Source organism: Aythya ferina (genome assembly GCF_964211825.1).
Source record: "Aythya ferina genome assembly, chromosome: 2".
NCBI lineage: Eukaryota > Metazoa > Chordata > Aves > Anseriformes > Anatidae > Aythya > Aythya ferina.
In genome coordinates, this window is record NC_140297.1 from 69,057,499 (window position 1) to 69,079,450 (window position 21,952).

The following is a 21,952-nucleotide window of genomic DNA, read 5'->3' on the forward strand; positions in this document are numbered from 1 at the left end:
TTTCTTAGGAGACAAAAATCTTCCATGAGACAGTACATCTGTAATCCCTAAAGAACACTGACATATTCCTATTGGATCTTATCGTTACAACTTTTTTTATATACACAATCAGACCTGTCTGAAGTCTAGTCTAATTATTATATTAACTGCATCCTTAATTGCCTGTTGCATTAATGCCTGTTTAAGAGGAGTCTACACCTCCCATAAACTTGCCAAAACAAGCCGTGTAAAAGTAAACAGTTAGCAGAACTTGTCTGAACACTTGCCTTGAGAAACCCATATAAAAATAGAACCAGAATATAGCTTCTAAGCCCAAGAACCTCTAGAAATCAAATTACATTGAACTTCTTCCTGCTGGAAGCTTTCCTCTGCCTACTTCTCTCAGAGCACCATGATTCTCAACTTAAGTGACTGAGGGACACTTCCCCTACTTCTGCATGTCTGCACCCATGAGAACACTCACTTGAAATTGAAACTGGCAGTGTTACATTGCAACCATTTTTCCCCTCACTTGGAAATGCCAATTTACCCAAACGGAAACTGTTGACAGGGAAGAGTCATTTCTGAGAAATGTCTCAAATAAAGAAATAAAATATTTGAAGGGAAACAAAAAGTTATTGAAACATCCAACTTAAACATTTTCCAAATGAAGATTTCTTACCCCTCTTCCCCCTTTTTATTCTCCTCTAACATTAAATCTAGAAACTTAATATAGGAAGGAAGAAATAACAAAAATAAGATGAAAGTCCTCAAAAGAATTAAAACAAATAATTTGACTGAACCAAACTGATTTATTGTTTGTGAGCCTTCAGGATTTCCTATCACTCACAAAAGTAAGACCATTCTCTGCCCTACCTATCCCAGAACCTTTTCTTCTCATCTTTGTTCTTCATTTCCTCTCATCTTCCAAATGCCCTATCATTAGGCTTCTGTTTTTGAGAGCAGACAGTCATGCTATTACCAGCATAGGAAACAAGTGCACGTGTTGAATGGTTCTTCATGTTGGAACGTTTTTAAAATGGGAAGACTAAATAGACTGGGATGGCCAAAGCAGGAAGCTGCTTCCAAAACACTGAAGTACCAAGTTTTACCATGGGCTTTTCATTAATCAAAGCTTGTGCTGAAATTTGATCACAGACTTCCAGATAATGCTTTAGCAAATACACATACTTCTCCACCAGAAGAACTGAGCAGACAATAATTCTGGTAGGTTTTTTTTCACCACAACCATTTATTTCGGCACTCTAGAGTGCATGACTCTTCTATCACCAGTACTGTAACACATCAGCTCTTTAGTCCTGCTGGCCAACACACGCAGAACTGATGAAATCAGTCTGTCTTAAATGAGTAATTGTCATGGGGATGGCACTGGTAAAACCCTTCACAAGTATATTGGAAAAGTATCACTTTTTCTACTTCCCTTGAAAATGCTGATAATTTTTAACTATAAAGAGCTGCTCTTTGCAGTTCTTCTCTTCCTCTCCTCAAAAGTGACACGTCTTCAGAAATATTGATTTGGCTCTTTCTTTTTAATCACATTTTGTAAGGAAGAATGACATCAGAAGCTAGGAATACCCCTTCCCAGTCAGCCTTGCGATTCAAGGCCAGCCAGCACTAAGCCTGTTCCACTGAAGCAAGCAGAAATGTTGCTCATAACAAAATTGGCAGAAAACCCTCAAGCTGATGCAAGTGAGAGCAGGACCTAGTCAAGAAAGCAACATTAAATTAAGAAAAAAAAAGTAAAATTTTGTTAATGACAAATGTACTGATCCTTTTTCCACCTTGTACTGCTCATTCAGCAGTCTATGCAAAGATGGACCCTTGTTTGTTTTTTCAATCATGAACACCAGCAGCAAGCAAAAATTCAACACCATAATCCAAAACTACAGCTGATGCAAATCAGCACCATTCCACTGCACATAATACAGCACTGTCATTCTATGCTAGTGGAAGCTTAGGTCATCTGTGTAACTCTATAACTTAAAAAACAAAACAAAACAAAACAATACAAAAAAAAAAAAAAACTCTTCCCCTCCATGGGTTCATGGTTTGGATCAAGGCCAGCATGTGATTTCACTTTTTTTATTTTAAATCACTTTCACACCTTCTATTTTACATCTTTGAGAATCGTGACCCAGAACTTGCATAAATCTGGTTGAAATAATATGACGTCAAAAGAAGAAAAAAGTAACAGATTTTTGTTACTTCTCATTATTTGTATTACAGCATCATGTTTTGCTTCATTTTGCTTTTTTTAAAAATAGACTGGGCATCTACTGGTGAGGCACTTCATAGCCACATCATAAAGTTTCCGTTTAAAGCCCTAAGCCTGCAAAACAAAGCATTTTTAATTTAACACACTGGGTGAGTCAATGATATCTGGACATGCCTCAGCCCTGAGAGCACATACAGTGACAGCAGGAAAGCAGATTGTCATAAGCAATGGTCCCAGACAACAAGCGGACATAAAGCATAGGGGGAAAATAAGCAGGCATTTTAAAGATGCATGCAACATCAAGGAACAAATCAGTTCTGCGTCAGGGTAGCGTTTGACACAACTTTATCTTCACACATCTGAATATTACTTCTCAGCAAATTTAATGGGGAACACCCGGTTAAAGACAGCCTACACAAAAACAGCAGTGTCACCACGTGTGTTGATACCATGCTTCTTTCTAGCAGAATAACTCAGTCAGCCTGGGAAAGAGAAAGCAGTCATTTCTATGAATTTCCTTCTGTCCTCCAGAAACAGTTGGCCTCATATCACTAGAAATCAGCTCACAGTTGCAGCTCTAAACCTGGTTCATTAGAACTGCCTCTACAGGCTTCCCCCCCTCTTTCAGCTTGTGAGCCTTGATCAAAAGCTCTCCCAACATTTCAGTGATGACAGAAAGTACTCTACCTGAATATTTTATAGTGGCCTGGTGGTTATTCATTATTTAGATTGAAATAAAGTGTTATGATTTGATTATCCTAAGACCTATGGCAACTCACAAAAACAAACATTAGTAAGCGCAAGCATACTTAGCACATGTGATAATGAAACCACAACCTTTATTTACTGACAGCTGGAAAACACATTGGATATCGTCATGTATAGCAAATAAGATTACTGCATCATACAAATATTTATGCTCATTTTTTGCAGCAGACAATCCTGAGTGATTTGATAGGTATTATTGTTAGGAAATGCATTATCAGTCACTGGAAATCTTGATACAGCTTGTAAAAGACAGGAGAGGAAACACCTGTTTTTGTTTTTTTTTTTTTTTTTGTAAAAAGGACAGAGTTCAGCCAGCTAGCCAAGTTTTTTCAAATACTCATCTTATCTTATGAGCACTCTTCTTAACACAACCTTCTTGCTGTTCTACTTAGTCATATAACCACCACCCTCAATAAAAAAATAAAAAAAAAATTAAATAGACACCTGTTTTCCTAAGCACATGAAGCAAAACAGAAAGACGGGCTGAGAGGTCGCTCACTGTCTGATCCAGCACAGTTCAGTGGTTCAAAGAGTCTAAGAGAGAAGGGACCACTTTTCCCCCAAAAAATAAATTCTCACTCTCTTACAGTTTTCCCATATCCCTTTGGCTGTTTCATTTTCCTTACAAACCTAAGATAGTCCAGGTAGCTGTTATATATCTACTTAAGAGTCTTGGGAACAGATTTTCAATAACTATAGAGTTTTACATTAAACAAACGTACAGAAATACCCTACAACAGTACAAATATGTTACTTTTCCTTTAATTATATTTTGATTATTTTTTCCTATGTCCAAGCTTTATAATGGCTCCATTTTATGCACTACCACTTGGTCTTCTCCAGGACAGGACTCCTTCCAGGGCAAGCCACAGCTGATTTAACAGAGCCAGGACTGACAGTTGACATTAGCAGCAGCTTCTGGCTGTAGCTCATGCCCTCTGCTGAGCGTTACCCATGGGCTGAAGAGGAGAGCATCTTGGGAGGAAACATATTTCAATGCAACTATTCCTCCAGATTTAAAAAATACATATACAAGATCTAATGCATATGCCTCCTCTTCTTCACCTCTAAAAACACCTATCTGTTTCAAAAGCAGTCAGCAGGGGCCAGTTCAGAAGGTTCTTGGGATTAAGAGGCCATACTGAGAAACTGCAGTGATTTGGGGCAAGTTGTTCAACATACCCATGCTTTAGCTTTCTCACCTTATAAGACTCAGTAAAGTGTATTTTCCATCATTCTGCATATCAGGTACTGCAGTTCAGAGGAAGAGGCTGAATTCTGCCCTCCACAGTATTGCTGTAAATCCAGAGTAATTCTGTCGGCTTCCGTACATTTATTCACCCTGCATCCTCTTTAAACAATGTAAACTACAATTTTGTGCATGTGCAGGAAGCGCAGGAATTGTCTTGCGGCTGCCTTAGTTTGGAATGTTCTCTGTTTTAGCCTAACTTCCATTTTAATCCTAGAAGAAACAGAATATCTTTTTTCCTTATGTTTAAGGAAGAGAGTTTTAATGAACCACAAGGCTGGGTATTTTGCAAAGTACATGCATATTGAGCTCTTTTTCATGGTCATAAATATGCCATTGGCATGGAGAAGACGCAAGTAATTACTTTTGGAAGAGTGTGGTATTCAGCAAGAACAAACTTTCTGTTCAGTTGTCTTTGTTTTTCAGTACTGAAAGTTCAAAGTAGGCTCATTACATGTTTCACTGGAGCCAAACCTGGTCCCTGCTAGTTGCCCTGCATGGATTAAGTGGTTAATGATGTTTTGAGAATGTTGGACTAACTAGTTTGTGGGAACACCATCTGTTTCCTTCAGTGTGTAAACAAGGAAAATTGCTGGTTTGAAATACAGGATTATTTAAACTCAGATAACCACAGACATTCTTAAAAGAGAAGAGGTAAATGGAAAAAGAATCCTCTTGTAGTCTGAGGATCAGTGACATTTGCTGGAAAATAAATCCTTAAGTATCAAACAGGGCTGCTATCCCCATTCCACAAGTGAGAGAAGAGGAACTTTTCTTTTGCAGCCACCTCCTTCCTTTTGAAGTCTGTCTTCAAAACTAAACAGATAGCAAACATGCAGAACCATAAAAACTGGTTCAACAATGCATTGAAAGGGCTGAGCACTCCATTCAGAAGAACAAAGTTCATTTAATAGATTTGTGGGTGAATACCCCAAATCAGAATTTTCTTCTGAAAGTACTGGGTTTGGTGGCTTTCTTCATCTATCCAGCTACCTCCCTCTTCCTCATTCAGAAAAAGCAGTGTTCCACATTTTCATTTCATTGAGCAGCATGAATATTCTTTTAAATTACTGTTACACAACATTCGCTCAAGGTATGTTTTGGTGATGAGCAGCTTCTGTTCGGAATTGACTAGGAACAAGCCCAGCAGAAGGCATGTTTAACGTAGCAAAAAGTGATGGAAGGGAAGAGGAGCAGAGGTACAACAGGAAATGTTCTTGTACTCAGTGCAGAGCATTATCAGTGTTTGTGGGGAATTTTATGAAATCACTCAGAACATGTTGTTACTGGATAATAATCCTTCATACAGGAAAATACACCTGAGTCACTGGGAGAACAAAGTTGACTTTTAAATTATCAACAAACCTTGGTTGTTGCTGGGTGTTGCTGTTTTGTTGGGCTTGTTTTAGAACTGTATTTTCTGTTTTTTCTTATAGCTATTTCAGAAGCCTGAAAAGGAGCAGGCATAAAAGCCTCAGGCATTTTTACATGGAAAATAAATGCCACATTAAACACAGTGCACTGCTAAGCACGGCCTTCAGACAGGTCAGGTCTCATGTCCACAGTCAGTCATGTAGACAGGTTGTACTCATGAATCCCCCAAATCAGGGGGTGTTTTAACCTCATGCTGCCTTTGATGACAGCCAGAAGCTCCCAGATAAAGGAGTGATGTTGCTTGACCACTTCAGCTTAGTCGAGTCAATGCGAATGCAAAAGTGTCAGAAAGATGAGTGCAGTTGGCTTCCTTCATCTGGCAAGCCTAACTTTAGTGTAGTTATTTAGGATCAAATTGCAGCCATAAATAAAACAGCGGCCTTGTACTTGTTTAAGCCTTTCATATGGCATCTGGTATGCCAGCCTTTTCTGAAAAATGGGAAGAGTCTCTAAGAATGAGCAACAAGAATAACCACAGCTGAATGATACTACTGCTGTGCAAATGCTGAAGAACTTGAGGTGCCAGAAAGGTCCTACTGAGGTGCTGTGTGCTGTCTCCTTGGGTAGGACTGGAAGAAGCATCTTACATCTGAGGCCTGGAGGAGATCTGGTCAAATTTTACTCCTAATCTAGATTTAGGATGGAGTTCAGTTTCTGGAATAGATCACAACTGAGCAAAGATTTATAAAGATTTCAGCCTGAGGAATGATGCCCATCTATTTGGAGCCTCGCAGCCTTGTCATGCGAGGCACCACTCAGCCGGTAAAGCAGAGCTGACCTGCAGTGGTGCACCACTTCTCCCTGCTCCCAGAGCTGGAGTGGGGCCTCTGCCTGCATCTCAACAACAGTCTGTTTTTTTCTCTGTCATGGTCAAGCACTGCCCTGGCATAACAAGCAGCCTGATGCCACAGTGTTAACGCTGGCAAAAGTATTCATAGAGATGGGCAACACAAGAAGCCCTTTGGATTTTTACTTTGCATTTTCTGTTCTCCTGAAGGATGATTTTTAAAATCCCGGTGACTCATTATTGAAGCAAGGCTGTGACTGATTTTTGAACTGCTGGAAGGATCGTCTGAGTAAACACTGCTTCAAATCAAGTCCTTCTGTTCCTGACTTGGGTGGAAGGCATTTGACTGGCAGCACCCAACTTAAGGGGAAAAAAAAAAAAGTAAAAAAAGTATGCTAGTCAGATCTCTAGCCCTCATGGTCAGAAAAAGCACAGGGAAGCGATGTTGACATAAGTTAAAAGTTTCTCAGGCAAACAACATAATCCCAGTAGTATATGAGAATGGCCTAGGAGGGGTGATGTCTGGAGTGAGCCATTATGGGAAACTTCCAGTAACTGAAGGGAGAATTGTCTTTAGAGTTTTGCCTGTAACCTCTTTTACAGTGTAGTAGGTGACTCTGGGAGAAAAGAAACGGTCTGTAATAAATTTACATTTTTAGATTCCTTTTTAAAAACTCATAAGTATTTAAATCCTATTAATCCTACATCCACTTCAGCAAGAGCTCTCTGATGGACAGTGAACCGATATAGCACTGCAGAGATTGTATTGCTTCCAGTTCTGTCTTCCCTGTCCTCTGATGCTAATTCAGGGAAAAGCAGCTGCAAAAACAAACAAACAAACAAACAAAAAAAAAAACAAAACATGACATTCCTCCCTTACCTTAGGCACACACAGTCAGCACAGTGTACATACTACAGGGCACATTGCCTTGGGCTACGCACAGCAGAATCACACCTGTATTTGAAAGCGATAGGTGATAGGACAGTCACTGCGGGGGGGGGGGGGGGGGGGGGGGGAAGGGGGATGGAATCCAGTGTTTTTTTCACAGTATGTTGCCCTGAAAAAAAACTACACAGCAATATTTATGCAACAAATAAAAAGAAGAAAAGCCTGCATTGTTAATGCAGCAAAGAGGAGGTAGCAGGTTAACATCAGGGAGTTTCCCTGCAGACCTCAGCCAAGCAACACTCACAGTGAAATTTAGCCAAGACGTGAGGATTTCTTATAGCCAAAACTGCTGTGGGATCTTTACTGAGCACGTGGTTGGAAATTCTCTTTCACATCTTGCATACATTTCTAAAGATAGTTAAGTAGCTCTGGTAAACAATTCTCCCCTGCTGAGCACAAAACCACATCTCGTATGGGCCTATGTAATTTGTTATTTTATGCCTTCAGGTTACAGTATTCTATTTATTGTTGTTGGAGCTAAGCAGCAGCGGCAGAGGTTAAGCTGTATTTCTACTATAAAGTTAGCTCTTCTGGGGGTTAGGTAACATTTCTTTTATACCACACTATACTGAAATTCTGGCATTCATATGCCTTCCAAGATGTAAGGCATTTATTTTTCACCAAAATTTATTTGAAGTCATTGTGGCAGTTAATGGTGTAAAAATGCCAAAAATGTAAATTCTAAGCTTTTTTCAGAGATTGCTCTCACGTTGCGTACTTAAAGAATGGCTTAACATTTCCTATCTCTTAGCCACTAATATAGACAAACCAAATGGAGACAGCATAATTAAATAACCCACTTTGGTAGGTTTAAGCATAGCTTTTCTAGGTAAAGAATTTTCAAAGCCACAGCTCACACTCAGTTATTCAGGATGTTGTCCTGTGGGGCACAGTAACATGGGACATTCTGCTGGAATAGGTAGAAAATACTTCCATGAACAAAGGAGGAAGACTCCCATTATATTTGGAGCCTCTGTCAGTAAGTGGTAACACTCAACACGTCAGTAGGATTAGCAGGGTGTGTGTAGCCTTGATCTCAGTGAGATGGTGGTATGACCATCACATCGTGTGGTCTATGCTAACTGGCTGTCAACAAGAGGAAGGGACAAAGTCCTCTTATTTCTCTGAAAGAGAAACTTTGCTTGACAAATAGGAGATAAACAAGCAGCCATGTCAGAAGTGGTCTGGAAGAAATAGATGGTACATTTATAGCTACTGATGGTCACTTTGCTGAGTTCAACCGTCAGAAATATATGTAGACTTGTGTTACTGACATTGTCACCTAAAATGTGAATGTTAATAATACTAGAATGCTTATATTGAAAACCCTATGCATTTACAGAGAGTACATGCCAAAATCTTCAAAGACTTAAGTTTCCTATTCTTCTAACCCACAGGTAATAACTCCAGTCAGGTCAGGCCAAGGTTATGTTTATGAATTCCCTTCCAAATACCAGAAGGATACCTACGACATCCCCCCTGTTCGCCCTCTCCAAGGGGTAAGTACCAATAAAACTGCCAACAGCACTGAAAGGGCACAAAAGATTATTAATTTCTACCAGAAGTTTAAGAGCAAAATGAGTTCTCTCATTTCAGAGAGAAAACATGTTTTAATTAAATGCAATTACTTTTTCACAGAGTGCAGAAGTATTTCAGAGTTGTATTTGAAGTTTACTAAGCTCTTGGCAGCACACCAAACACAAAATTCCCATTTGTTTTTTGTATTTTGATCAAACAGAATATCTAAACAGAATAAACTTGCTGCCTGGGAACATTTTTTTTCCTTTACGTTGTTTTTGGAAAGTTGACAGTAATTCATTCAGTAAGGGTAAAATTATCTCCCAGACAAACAGCTACCACACAGGGAATTGTTTTCACCATATGTCTACTGCACCATGCCACTGAACTTGAAATATATCTTTGCTCTGGGGAACACCTTTGGCACATGATCTCCAAGACCACAGGCATCTAGAATGGATGCTTGGAGGACTTCTAACTCAACAGCCCTACATCTCTCTGTGGCTCTTTAGTAGTGTAGCTCCTCTAGGGAACAACGTTGACAGTCAATAGTACGTAACAGACTAACACTGAGTGGATGGAACTGTTGGGAAATCTGGGGTAAGAGACATTCAAACATTAGCTTTAGAGCACATGCAGAACCCACTGTACCATAGGACGTGACACCAAATGGATTGCTTGAAACAGCAGACAGCTTTACTCCCTGCTAGTAAGACAGCCCACACTACACCTGATAAAGCAGATACATGATACTGAGGAGCAGCCTTAATCTCAGAGGGTTTAGTAGCATGTTCTTGCACAAGCTTATTTCTCCATCCCTCTAATCTCTGTTGGTGAGGGTGTCATCAGTTCTAGACGCATGAATGTAGTGCTCCCCTGTTCACCCCAACAGATATCTGTAATAGACTGGCCTTGATTTAACCTTTGGGATGGAAGTTAGCCGTGACTTCATCACTCCAGTCTGTCATCCACACATTTCCCCAAAGGGGTCCTAGCAGAGCATAATTCCTCCTAACTGTCCAAAATACCAGCCAAATCCAAGTAGCTGTCCCACATGAAACAGAGGTGCACAGCTCTGGTCATCTTCAGTCTGAGAGGAAACATGGAAACCAAGAAAACTTACCCAAGACCTGAGTTTTTGTGAAGTAACTTACTTCTATAACCAATTTATTCTTTCTTTAGGTATATGATATTCCCCCCACATTGGTTAAGGGGACTGCACATTCACGTCCCATGGGAGAAGCGAAAGCTTTAGGAGTCTATGATATACCACCTGCCAAAGGGGTAAGTGCTAGAGTTTCCACAAGATCATGTTTAAATGAGTTCACATATGATTCTGAAGGAAAATGAGATTCAGTACTTTAAAGGTTTCCTTAAGCTTTTAAGGTTTTTGTTAAAACTGATGAAGTGAAGCACTGTATCAAAACTGTTAACGTTATGGAGTGTGAACTGGTCATTAGACCTAGATTTTCCTTGTGGCAGCATGCGGCCTTCTTGGATTTTGCTGCCCATGAGAATTTGCATCAAGACAAAGATTAAAAAGTGAGATATTAAAACTGATGCTCCATCAAACTCAGAATGTCTGACTCCACGGAATTCAATAGCAGATCTTCCAACCAAACATTCAATTTGCCATATGGAAGATGTAAATTATTTTGCTATTCTAGCCAAAGGTTTCATGGTTTGCTTTCTGTTTCAGATCTATGCTATACCTCCATCTGCATGCCGAGATGATACAGGCCTGAGGGAAAATTTGCAGGATTTTTCATCTCCAATGGGGCACAGTGCAAGACCAGAAGGAGTGTATGATATTCCTCCTCCTATCACCAAAGCAGCTGGGAAAGAACTTAACAAGAAATTTTCTTCTGAGGGGCTTTTACTCACTGATGGAGTAACACACAAACAGAATGTTTATGACATCCCTGTGAACCATCAAAACCATTTTCTTGGACAGCAAATTGCACCTCAGAAAGATGTTTATGATACCCCAAGGGGAATTGCATTCCCAGGACAACAGACAGGACTCATTGAAAGTCTGGTCTCAGAAGGAAGAGAAGGTGTATATGATGTGCCACCACCAATTTTCCAAGACACTAAAGGCTTACTGGATGTGACTGATGGGATAAATAGGTTGTCTTTCTCCAGCACAGGAAGCACAAGGAGTAACATGTCCACATCTTCAACAGTGTCAAAAGACTCTTCTTTGTCAGCATCAACTGCACAGGACAAAAGACTAATCCTTGATCCAGACACTGCTATAGAGAGACTTTATCACCTTCAGCAGATGGTGGAGACAGCTGTCAATAACCTCATGGCCTTCACTACAGCAGACTGGCGGTCTTACGGACATATGGAGAAACACATCAATGAAATTCATGCTGCTGTGGATAAGGTAGAGCAGTCACTGCTGGAATACCTTCAGTTTGCAAAAGGGTCGGCAGCCAATGCTTCCTGTCTGTCTGAGTTCAGCCTCTACAACAAAATGAAGAGGGAGGTGCAAAGGCTGGAGGACTCTCACCAGATCCTTACCCAAACCAGCCACGACTTGAACAGCTACAACTGGTCTTTGAATGTTCTAGCTGTCAACAGACTGCAGAACAAGTGTGACGACCTAGACCGGTTTGTTATGGTGGCAAAGACAGTCCCAGACGATGCCAAGCAGCTGACCACCACCATCAGCGTCAATGCTGAGGTGCTCTTCAAACAGGTGTTGAGCAGCTCCCATTTCAGGAACATACCAGAGAATATGAACGCTCCTGACTACGTATATAACAATCCTCATATGCTACATCATGGAGAAAAAACACAGAATTGCTGTGGTTCCCTCCCTCCGCTCCTGAGTAAAGGTCATCACCCTCACAATACCACCAGCGAGAGCTTAGAAAAGAGCTGGATGGATGACTACGATTACGTTCATCTTCAGGTAGGTAAACCCAACACCTTGTTCTGTGCAAGACTAGGTAAAGGTTGTTGGTGCTTCTTTTTGCAAAAGCTGTATGCAGAAAAATAGTAAGTAGATTGTCACACTAAGACATGTTCAGGAGTAATTTCACCAGGGTGATTACTTGCTCTCAAATAAGACTGTCACACAGGCAACAGCAATAGCCTTTTACTTCAGCTATGCTATCCTTTTCTTCTCCCTGCTCTCAGGGATCTACTGTCACTGATAAAGTCAATACAAAGAAGCCTGCTGTTTGGCCTATAAGTTGTCGTTTAGCTCAGGAGCAGTTTTGATTTAACGCAGTGTCTTCTTACATTATGCGAAACAGGGGAAAGAAGAGTTTGAGAGGCAACAGAAGGAGCTGCTGGAAAAAGAAAATATCATCAAGCAGAGCAAAATGGAGCTAGAACATCATCAGGTATGTTTGCTGAGGTGCAATAATCACACTGAAATGTAGTGTTCTTGCATATATGGAGTACTGGTCAAATACAACAGGAGAGGCCCTTGCCTTAGCACTGTGCAACTGCTAGTACCTTGGCAGTGAGACATGCCTGAGTGCCAGAACACACAGCTAGGAAGTCCCAGATGGCTGGGACTGTATCTTGGCTAGACAGTGGACCCAGGTTAGCTTCTTTCCAAGCCAGATTCGTGCCAGTCAAGCTCCACCATGAACAGATTTAGGAATGCAAAGGACAAAGACACATACTGTCATGATCCAAATGAGAAATGGTGAGCATCAGGATTGCAGCACTTTCCTTGCCCTTGGCATGTCAGCCGTTGCTTATGCCAAAGAAAGCTCAAGTATTTACTGCAGATTAGCTGTTCTGAAAGTCAGCATCTCTGCCCACTTTGTTTCCTTGCTGCCACTCAGTAACTGTGTGGAAGTAAAGCCACAGCTCTTGGTGTTTGGAATGACATCTCTTGTGACACAAATAAGCTTTTCCCTTGAAAACAATTTCCAACCATCTCAGTTTAAGAGATCAGTTATCTTTTTATTACAGCATACCACTGTGGCAGGCTCACTGTGTACATGTAATAGAAAGCAGTCCCTATCTCCAAAAGTTCTCCTCCAAAAGAGAAGCAGACTTCTGTAGCGTCATATAGTGGGTCAGTCACAAAGCCAACCTGAGAACTCAATTTTCACGACCCATAATCCAGTGTCTTAGTCACTGAACCACAGTGAATACACATGCTGCCTGCACATACATTCAGTGAACAACAATACCATTAATACTGCTTAACATCACTTTAAAGCTAAAGAAAAACAAACAGGCAATGTAAAACTGATGACTGTCATTGTGCCATTAATCCTTCAGTAGATTGCTGCCACGTGATATGGCAGCAAATTTTACATTAAAGAAACAAAAGAGCTCAGAACATTCCTGTTTCCCCCACTTTTGGTGGGGAGGACAACAGTAAGACACCTCATGTTCTGCATTTCATGCTGAGCATATTAAACTTTTGCTTCATCAGCACTTAAACTGAAGTGCCTGTCTTTATTTTCCCATTTCTTTCTGTTTTCTTTAAAAGCAATTAGGAGCCAAGAATTGAAGGTTTGTCATCTCAAAACCCCACAGAAATGGCAGGTTTTTAAAGATTGCATAACTGTCATTGCCAGTTGGATCCATCCCTCAGTTACGATTTCAGCATATTCTAAATGAGAAACAGCCTGCAAATTCAGTAGGCTTCTGAATGCAAATGGAATGTTTTTAACATTTTTTTTTTCTTCTGAACTCTGTTTGGCTTTATGTTAACAAAAAGCTCTCCCTCACTCTCCACCCTCACTCTCCAACATAAGATATTGTTAAGAACACGTACACTAGTTTTTATACAGTGTGACACTAATCTAGGATACCTGTTTTACTGTTCTGAGGCATAAGGTATAATTGTAATTCTTAACCTCTTTATAGGAACATTATTTGAAGAGAAACTTTTTATTTGTCTTTCAGATCAATCAGTTTCAACAGCTGGAGCAAGAGATCACAAAGCCTGTAGAGAACGACATTTCGAAATGGAAGCCACCTCAAGCTCTCCAGATTGCAAACAGCACTGCTGCCTCTCATGACAGAAAGCGGCTTTTATTCTACTCTGACCAATATGAGACTCATTTCAATTACCTCCTAAACACCATCGATGCCTTTTTCAGTTGCGTCAACAGTTCTCAGCCCCCCCGAATCTTTGTTGCCCACAGCAAACTCGTCATTTTGAGTGCTCACAAACTTGTGTTTATTGGAGACACACTCACACGGCAAGTGACAGCTCAGGACATACGCAACAGAGTGAGGAACTCCAGCGACCAGTTGTGTGAACTGCTGAAGAGCATCGTGATGGCTACGAAGATGGCTGCCTTGCATTACCCTAACACCGCTGCGCTACAGGAGATGGTGGACCGAGTAACAGAGCTGTCTCATCAGGCACAGTTGTTTAAACTCTCACTAGTCCAGATGGCATCCTTATGAAACAAAGCACAACATGACCCATGAACAGTGAAACAGAAAAGCAAACTGGAACTATTTTTATGTAAATGTTATCATTTATTTTTTGAAGATATTTTATATGAAATGTTTTAAATATGGTCTTACAAGTTAAAAAATCTAAAGAAATCACTGAGCTGGGAATATATCTGGCTCTATATTGTGTTTCTAATATACATTTAGACATGTATACACTCTGTATATGTATATGTTGCTACATTCCCTAAAACATCATTAAGCACCTTAAAGTATGCGTCGGGTAAGCAGTGCGTATCATTTGTATATACTGCTATTTCTTCAGTATATTTAACTGGATGCTACACTCTTTTTGATTCATTCCATCTTAATTTTGGCACATAGACTGGTTGTGAAATCTACTTGTAGCGATCCATGAAGCAAGTGTAATGGTTCTCATAGAACCCCATTCCCTTAATGGAATTAACCTAGTAATTTCCAAGAACTTTAACTACCCTCTCACTGTTTTGTTATATATATGATTCAATCATTCTGAGTAGGATATATGCACAACTGCAACAAGCAACAAAGTATGTTTTTTGGGGAGAAAAGCATTTTTAGGCCATATAAGAAACAACCTTCTAAGAAGGAAAGAACTGTACATATTAAATATTTTATGGCATTCAAATTTTGCTGTTTCTAATAACCATACGATATCAGATTTTAAAACCTGGAGTCTCAGCAACATAGATTTATGTTTACTTTGTATATCCTTGCATCAGCAATTAAAGTCATACTGAAAAACCTTGTTTATGGACTCAGAGTTATCCTGAGAAAATCCGTTGGGCTCATCTTTGAGGCTGCAGATGAGCAATGTCTCAAAATATTAGTCCCTCCAGAAGGATTAAGGTAAGGATTGTAATTCATACAGGAAAAACAACGGAATTTGAAATATTGGATAATTAAACATATGTATACATTATACACAATTTGATGAAGAAATGGCACTTATTTTTTTTCTAGGAAAAATTTGTGGAAATAAATTTCATCTACTTCAATTTTGACTTCCATTCAAGTACTGGCCTTTTTTTTCCCTAAATTCTGTTCCATAGCTACTGGTCCTTCTGCACTACAACATTACCAGAAATTACCTACTGTTTTAATAGGGCAATTACATCAGCAGTAGACACAATCTTACACAATAATTTTCAACTTGGACCCTTAAAAGTAAAGGGTTGCAGGGACCTTTAGAAACTTAATGTATGCCAGCTGCTCCAAAACATGTATAAACTTGTTTTTATTAGCTGCCTTTTGCGTACCCCCTAAAATTAAGTCACAGAACACCAGTCGTGCATGGTCCTCAGATTAGAAGCTACTCCTCAAAGTGGGTAATAGGAGCAGCTGAGCTCATAAATTCCAGGTGATTCTGGCATTTTAAAAGCAGAAACACTACTGTCCTCAGATAAATCAGGGTAGTGCCACATTGATGTATTCTGACTGCAGGAGAGTGCAAATTGCTGGTAAATACACCATGACAAGATCAGTAGCACCCAGAAAACAGATATTTCTGCTTAACTTTTTCTGTTCCCCTGCTTGTATCTAAATATCTGCCTTATTGCAATGGGATTCACTGTCTTGAAACAAAACAGTTTCATCAGTGTATGAAATGTTGCTGTCTTATATCATCTCAGAGTAAAGACTGCTCTTAACATCCATAACATCACTTTAAGGCTCCAGAAAGTCCCCAGGAAGTCCCAGCCCAACCTCAGAAGCATCAGGATCAGCCACGGTGCTTGGCTCAGGCTTAACATTCAAAGCTCAAATTAGCTTGAGAATAAGGGTACTTATCCTATTGTAACCAATAGCCGAAAAATTATCTGCGTGAACGTGTTTTGTACTTACGCCGTTTGGGATTCGTTTGGTTTTCCTTGTTCATTTTTTCCACTGTATATTCATAGGAAGTGAAAAAGCATTCTGAAGCTTAGCTGTTATGCTGATAGTTTGCGCTTTCAAAAGAACCTTAATCATGAGCCTGTATACAGATTTCGTAGGGAGTCATTTTTAAATCGTTAAATGACTAGGGATTTTTTTTTTTTTTTTAATAAAAGATGATATTTGGCCTTATTTCTTCTTGTTTGTAAGATGCTTAGAGGACTGTAAAAGATCCACATGAGAACCAGAAGAGCAGCTTTGCTCAGTGCAGCCATCCCCTCCCTTCAACCAACAGTGAGAGCCTCCCTCTTCTAATGTGTGCCAAGTTAAGTGTATCTGGGCTTCGATGCCACCTGAAACAACCATATGGCTTGACAGATCAGTGTTTTCTAAAAGTTATTTTCCCATTTCACTGCTGCTGAGGTGTTGCCCTCCCTGCTGTCAAACACCCTGGATGTGCAAGAAAGAGAGAAAAAGCCTGTCGCTGGCTGGGACTGGCTCCACACTTACGGCAGTTTAGCTGCCAACAAAGAAAGTTCCTTCAGAGAAAATACAAATGAAAGCCTTGAGAACAAAGTGCCTTGCCTGGCTCCTTCTGTCTTTGCAAGGGGACAGCCAAGGATTCCTGAGGTGCTCCCTGGGAGTACTCCATTTTGTTCTGCTAAATTTAGAAAAGCCCAACAATAAAGGAGAGACTGGATAACCAAAACAGTTGAGAATAGAAAGCAGAGCCACTTCTCTCTCCTCCGTGAGCTGCAGCATCCCCAGTCAGTTGTCAACAAACCACTGCTGTTTGGCAACTGAGTGGATGGCCCATGTGAAATGAGTCTGATGTCCAGCAGGGAAAAATGGGAAAAATGTCTGCCTCACCCTAATGGCAAACACAGAACACGCTTGGCTCCTTACTCCAGACAAGGAAGTAAATATTAATTCATATTAATTAGACAAACACTTCCTTTCTCTCCCAGAAAGATGACAAAGGGAAAAAGAGTAGAGAAAAGCCACTCTAGAACTTGGCAAGTTTCAGAGAAATTGTCAGTCTCATCGTATAATCTGTTTCTGCAGAGCCCACAGGAACTATACTTTACTACACCCCATACAACGCAACAGCTCTGCTGCACCTCTGAAGTTTCTTGCAAGCCAGGGCTGCACAGCTGCTGCAGTTGCGCTCCCTGGGTATTGCTGGGACTTCAGGAGATCTGCTGTCTGCCTTTCCAGCTAAAGCAATGCAGGTAAAGTCAGTCAAGCTCCCACTCTGCCACCAGATTACACCCCAGTATCTTCACATCCCCTGTAACTTCTATACCCTAGAGCTTCTAGCACTCTCCAATAGGTATATCTGGGATACATTTCAGATCTGTCCCTCCCACATCTCCTGCTGACACTCCTCAGGGCATTCCTAGGCTGGTAACACCATCCTTCTACAAAGTATCCAAAGCCCATTTTTCTGCCAGTTTCTCCCTGACAAACCCTTCCTCCAGACTGTCTACTCCATCTTAACATGCCCCAGTCTCAAGCTAAAGCCTTTAGAAACCTGTCATGCTTACTCCAAAGTCAGTTCTTAACTTTCCCATGCCTCCTTCTCCTCTCACATTAGTCCACGTTCATGCAGGAAGGTTTCCAGGGCAAAGTATAGTAGTTAGTCCCAGTGCTCCTCCTAACTCTGAAACACATCCGCTCTTCCTCACAGCATACGCTGACAGTTTCAAAAGATATATGCACCACTCTTAAATCAACTGAGCAATTTTTCTGTCCAAAATAAGATCTAGAAGACCTCAGAGATAGACTATCCAGATAATATAGATTTTGTTTTGAAGCATTTTTCTATTTGCATCTGAATTCCAATAAGGACAGCAGCTTTCCCTGTCTGAGTCCCAGAAACAGCTGTGTGGCTCTTCAGCACCACAGCTAGCATACAGTCACACCTAGCTCTTCAAGAATTCCTACAAGTGCTTCTGACTCAACTGGGTGTTGAACAGTGCCTGGATGAAGTGACAGGCAGCAGAACACCTAGCCCAGCCTTACAGCAGGGCTGCTGACCTGAAAGCGAGCAGGAACAACAGGAACCTCCTGGGTTGAGGGGGGACTGCATGGGCTCCCTCTGTAGCTGGTACCACCTCGGCTTCACCCAACGAACCGCTCTGAGACAGCCTTCCTTTGATTAAATTAGAGGCAAATTTTGAATGCAGCTCACATCTTTAGTGATGTCTGAGCATGCTGGAAACACTGCTGGACTCACTTTGGAAATCAGTACATCATTCTCTTAGTCTTCAGTGCTTGCAAGTTTCAGAGGGAATGAAACAGCAGCCAAACCTTGGAGCAGGTATCTCCCCACCGCTCCTCATCTGAGAAGCTCTTCTGATTTCAGAGCGGTGTGCTTGTCATCCCACTACCTCCCAGCTCAGCAGCTTAGGGCTGGTGCCCCAAAGCAGAGGAACAGCAAAGACTGTATTAGGTAAAAATGTTAGGGCATGGTCCAGGCATGCACACAGGCTTCACTTCAGCCTCGCATGGCAGCAGAGCATCGGGAGTTGCCAATGCTGTGGCAAGAAACAAAGAGACAAAAACTGCTTTTTCCTCCTGATAAACTCACATCTACATTTGCCGTGGGTTTATCAGGAGGAAAAGCTGAAACGTTTCAGAAGGCAGAACAGTGCTGAACAGAACAAGACTTTCCTGCCTCTCCTGGGCTTTACTTTGCAATAGTCATCTCCACACACAAGTTTTCATCAAGATATGAGTGCCTCATTTCTCCTTCCAACAGGCACTGTCAGGCTAAACACAGCCCTGAACGGATTTGCAGCCTGCTTTCTTCTGCCTCTCCCTCTGGTTTTAACTTCTGCCCCTGCACTCCCACAAGCAAAATTCATCAAATCCACATTCCTTGTGTAAGTCTGTGTTGTTTCATTGCCATCTCCATGGCTTCCCTGAGTCACTGCTGGGGGAACAGCCCCATACCATGAAAGCCTACACACTGCAACTGCAACAAATACAGCACACCTCCCATCTCCCTGTCAAAGGCTTCTGTTTCTCTGCTGAACATGAAGGGGCATGCTATCTTTTTCTGTACAAGCACCAACTTGATAGATCAGGCTGACTACGGCGAGAACAGAATAGGGGAGAACACTGCGCATCAGGTCCAAAGGAGATATATAAAGCTCACCCCACCTGTAGCATGTTGCCCCAGCCTTGTGTCATGAGCAGCAGCTGCATCTGCAGGCCACAGCCTCCCAGAAGGTCACTGATAGAAAAACCCCACCATCATCATGATTCCCTGGCTCCACACACGCTCACAGCCACGTGCTGCTGGCCGAAGGAAGGATGTAAAACCTTGCTGCAGCACTGGGGGTTTGTCCTATGAGATCAGAGTGATTTTTCTGCTTCCCTGTAATTTCCCTTAATTACAGGAAAAGCGATTGGAGCTCTTTAAGGCCAAGCTGCAGGATCCCAAATGCAAGAAGCCATTTGTAGCTTCCCATTTAACTAACTTCACCCCATTCAGCCCTGCAGCCAGGGCTACCTGAACCATTTCCAGCCAGGAAAGTGAAGGAGAAAAATTCCCAGAAGCATCTGCTGTTTATGCAGAGGCAGAAACAGGCTTCATTTTAAAATGAAGGTTGCAGTGAAGGACAAGCAGAAAGGTCTGCAAGAGGAGAGCAGAGAGAAAAGAAAAAACAGCAGCTTGCTCTGACTTCAAGCAGCCTTGCAGAAATGAATCAATCTTTAACCTCTTTGTGCAGGTAGAAGGCTCTGGGGCATTTCCCCCATACACTGGTTCAAGCTTGGCTTAATTCCCAGCTAAACTCAAAGATAAAAAGCCACAAGAGTGACTGGCTGTGAACACAAAAAAGAAAAACGGACTTACACTGTTTTGTTTTTCCACCCTGTGCTTTGATTTTATGAAGGATGGTGAGAGCAGCTCAGCCAAAAACCATTATCTCAGGAGGCAATTTAAGCTAGAAACCAGTACCTGTAATTAACTTGCATTCCAGTAGGGGAGAAATTAACTTAACTGGGCTTTTTTGTGTGTGTGTGTGTGCTGCATTTCAAAGAGAAATTTACTTTTGATAAATGAGAACAATCACATGTATTTTGCACTGCTCGACCTGCAGCTTTTGTCCCTGCTTGAGATGCTGCTAACAGATTTACTTCAGGAATGAGCACAGCCTTGCTGGCAATTCGCATTGCTTTTATAGGAACTAGTACGATGAGTGAAAGGACATTCCTAGAGCAGGGCTGCGCTTTACAGGACATGTCATGGCCCTATGCACATATGCAGGAGGTGGACACAGGATCCAGCATTTTCACCCTGCAGCAGCAGCAGGAGGAACTTTATTTAAACTAAAAATAATTATGAATTACCTAGTCTCCTGAGTGGAGTCTTGAACACTGTGGTGGTCTTTGTTCCTGTGTAGTTTAGAAACAAATGTCCTGCTTTGTGGATGGCTCACCTATAGGAGAAATTTTGTACGAAATGGTAGCTTAAATACTGTTCTCTAGATATGCTTCTCTACTGTTTTCTAAAATGTTTTTATTCTTGATTTGTAGCCCCAAATACTCTGGTAAAGATATATTTATTTATTTTCCCTGTTGAAAGCTAATCAAATGCCCTGAAGCATGTCCAGAGAAGGGCTACAAAGCTGGTGAAGGGCCTGAAACACAAGTCCTGTGAGGAGCAGCTGAGGGAACTGGGGTTGTTCAGTCTGGAGGAGGCTCAGGGGAGACCTTATTGCTCTCTACAGCTACCTGAAAGGAAGCTGTGGGGAGCTGGGGGTCGGCCTCTTCTCACAGGTAACTAGTGATAAGCCTAGAGGGAATGGCCTCAAATTGCACAGGGGGAGGTTTAGGTTGGAAATGAGGAGACATTTCTTCTCAGAAAGAGTGGTCGGGCATTGGAATAGGTTGCTTCAGGATGTGGCAGAGTCACCATCTCAAGGAAAGGTTGGACATGGTGCTTAGGGACACAGTTTAGTGGGTGACAGTGGTGGCTGGGCTAGATGATCTTGGAGGTCTTTTCTCCATGCTATGCACACTGACAAATCCTGCAGCTGTGAGCAGTATGAATCACCCAGCTCCACCCAAGTTTGTATCACTGCTTGAAGGCAGTGATACAAATGAGAGCCTACTCCTTGTTCCCTCTTTTCTTCTCCCTAGGTGTGGTGTACTCAGAAGTGCCCCAGTTTGGGTCAGTTCATCTCTTCTCCTAATGTAAGACACCCCAGGTGTGACTTCACTTGCTTATCTAGACATTTGCACAGGAGCAATCACCAGGGCTCTCCTTAAACTATAGAATAGAGAGAAATAGGCTCAGTAAAGTCTGATCCGTATGACTAAGTATACTTTAGCATGAGATAAACTCTCTCCAGGCTCCATTGTTTACATCTCCTCAAGCCTCTACAGGCAGCTTGTGTAAGTGGCTCATCAACAAACAATCACATTGTGGAATCCTAACATAACAAGTCCCACATCTGTCTCCCATAACTTGGTGCGGCTACATATGGAGTTTAACTGAGGTCACAAGCTAAAACACTTTAGAAGCTTGTGGGTTTCCCCAGGACTAGGGAGCCTAGCGTCAGTAAATTCAAGCTTTAGTGCTGAGGCTTCATCAAATCTCTTCTCTTGACAGCTCCCTGCTTGAAGCAGGGCTGAGCCCAGGCAGTCACCAGGGGCTCTGGTAGGAGCCCACAGCTGCCAGCCTGCAAGCATGACAATGGCTGAATCACAAAAAAA

General features: G+C 41.6%; 1 protein-coding gene across 3 annotated transcripts in view; it reads left to right on the top strand.

Annotated features, from left to right (window-relative positions):
* The window catches only part of NEDD9 (neural precursor cell expressed, developmentally down-regulated 9), a 95,605-nt gene extending 80,251 nt beyond the window's left edge, over positions 1–15,354 (top strand). For all 3 annotated transcript variants that reach the window (XM_084511660.1, XM_084511659.1, XM_084511661.1), the window contains 5 exons: positions 8,800–8,901; positions 10,103–10,204; positions 10,620–11,843; positions 12,190–12,279; positions 13,811–15,354. In XM_084511660.1, the coding sequence (XP_084367786.1) occupies positions 8,800–8,901; positions 10,103–10,204; positions 10,620–11,843; positions 12,190–12,279; positions 13,811–14,320 (2,028 nt within the window). In that variant the 3' untranslated portion in view covers positions 14,321–15,354. The remainder of the gene's footprint in view (positions 1–8,799; positions 8,902–10,102; positions 10,205–10,619; positions 11,844–12,189; positions 12,280–13,810) is intronic.
* Positions 15,355–21,952: the final 6,598 nt, after the last annotated feature.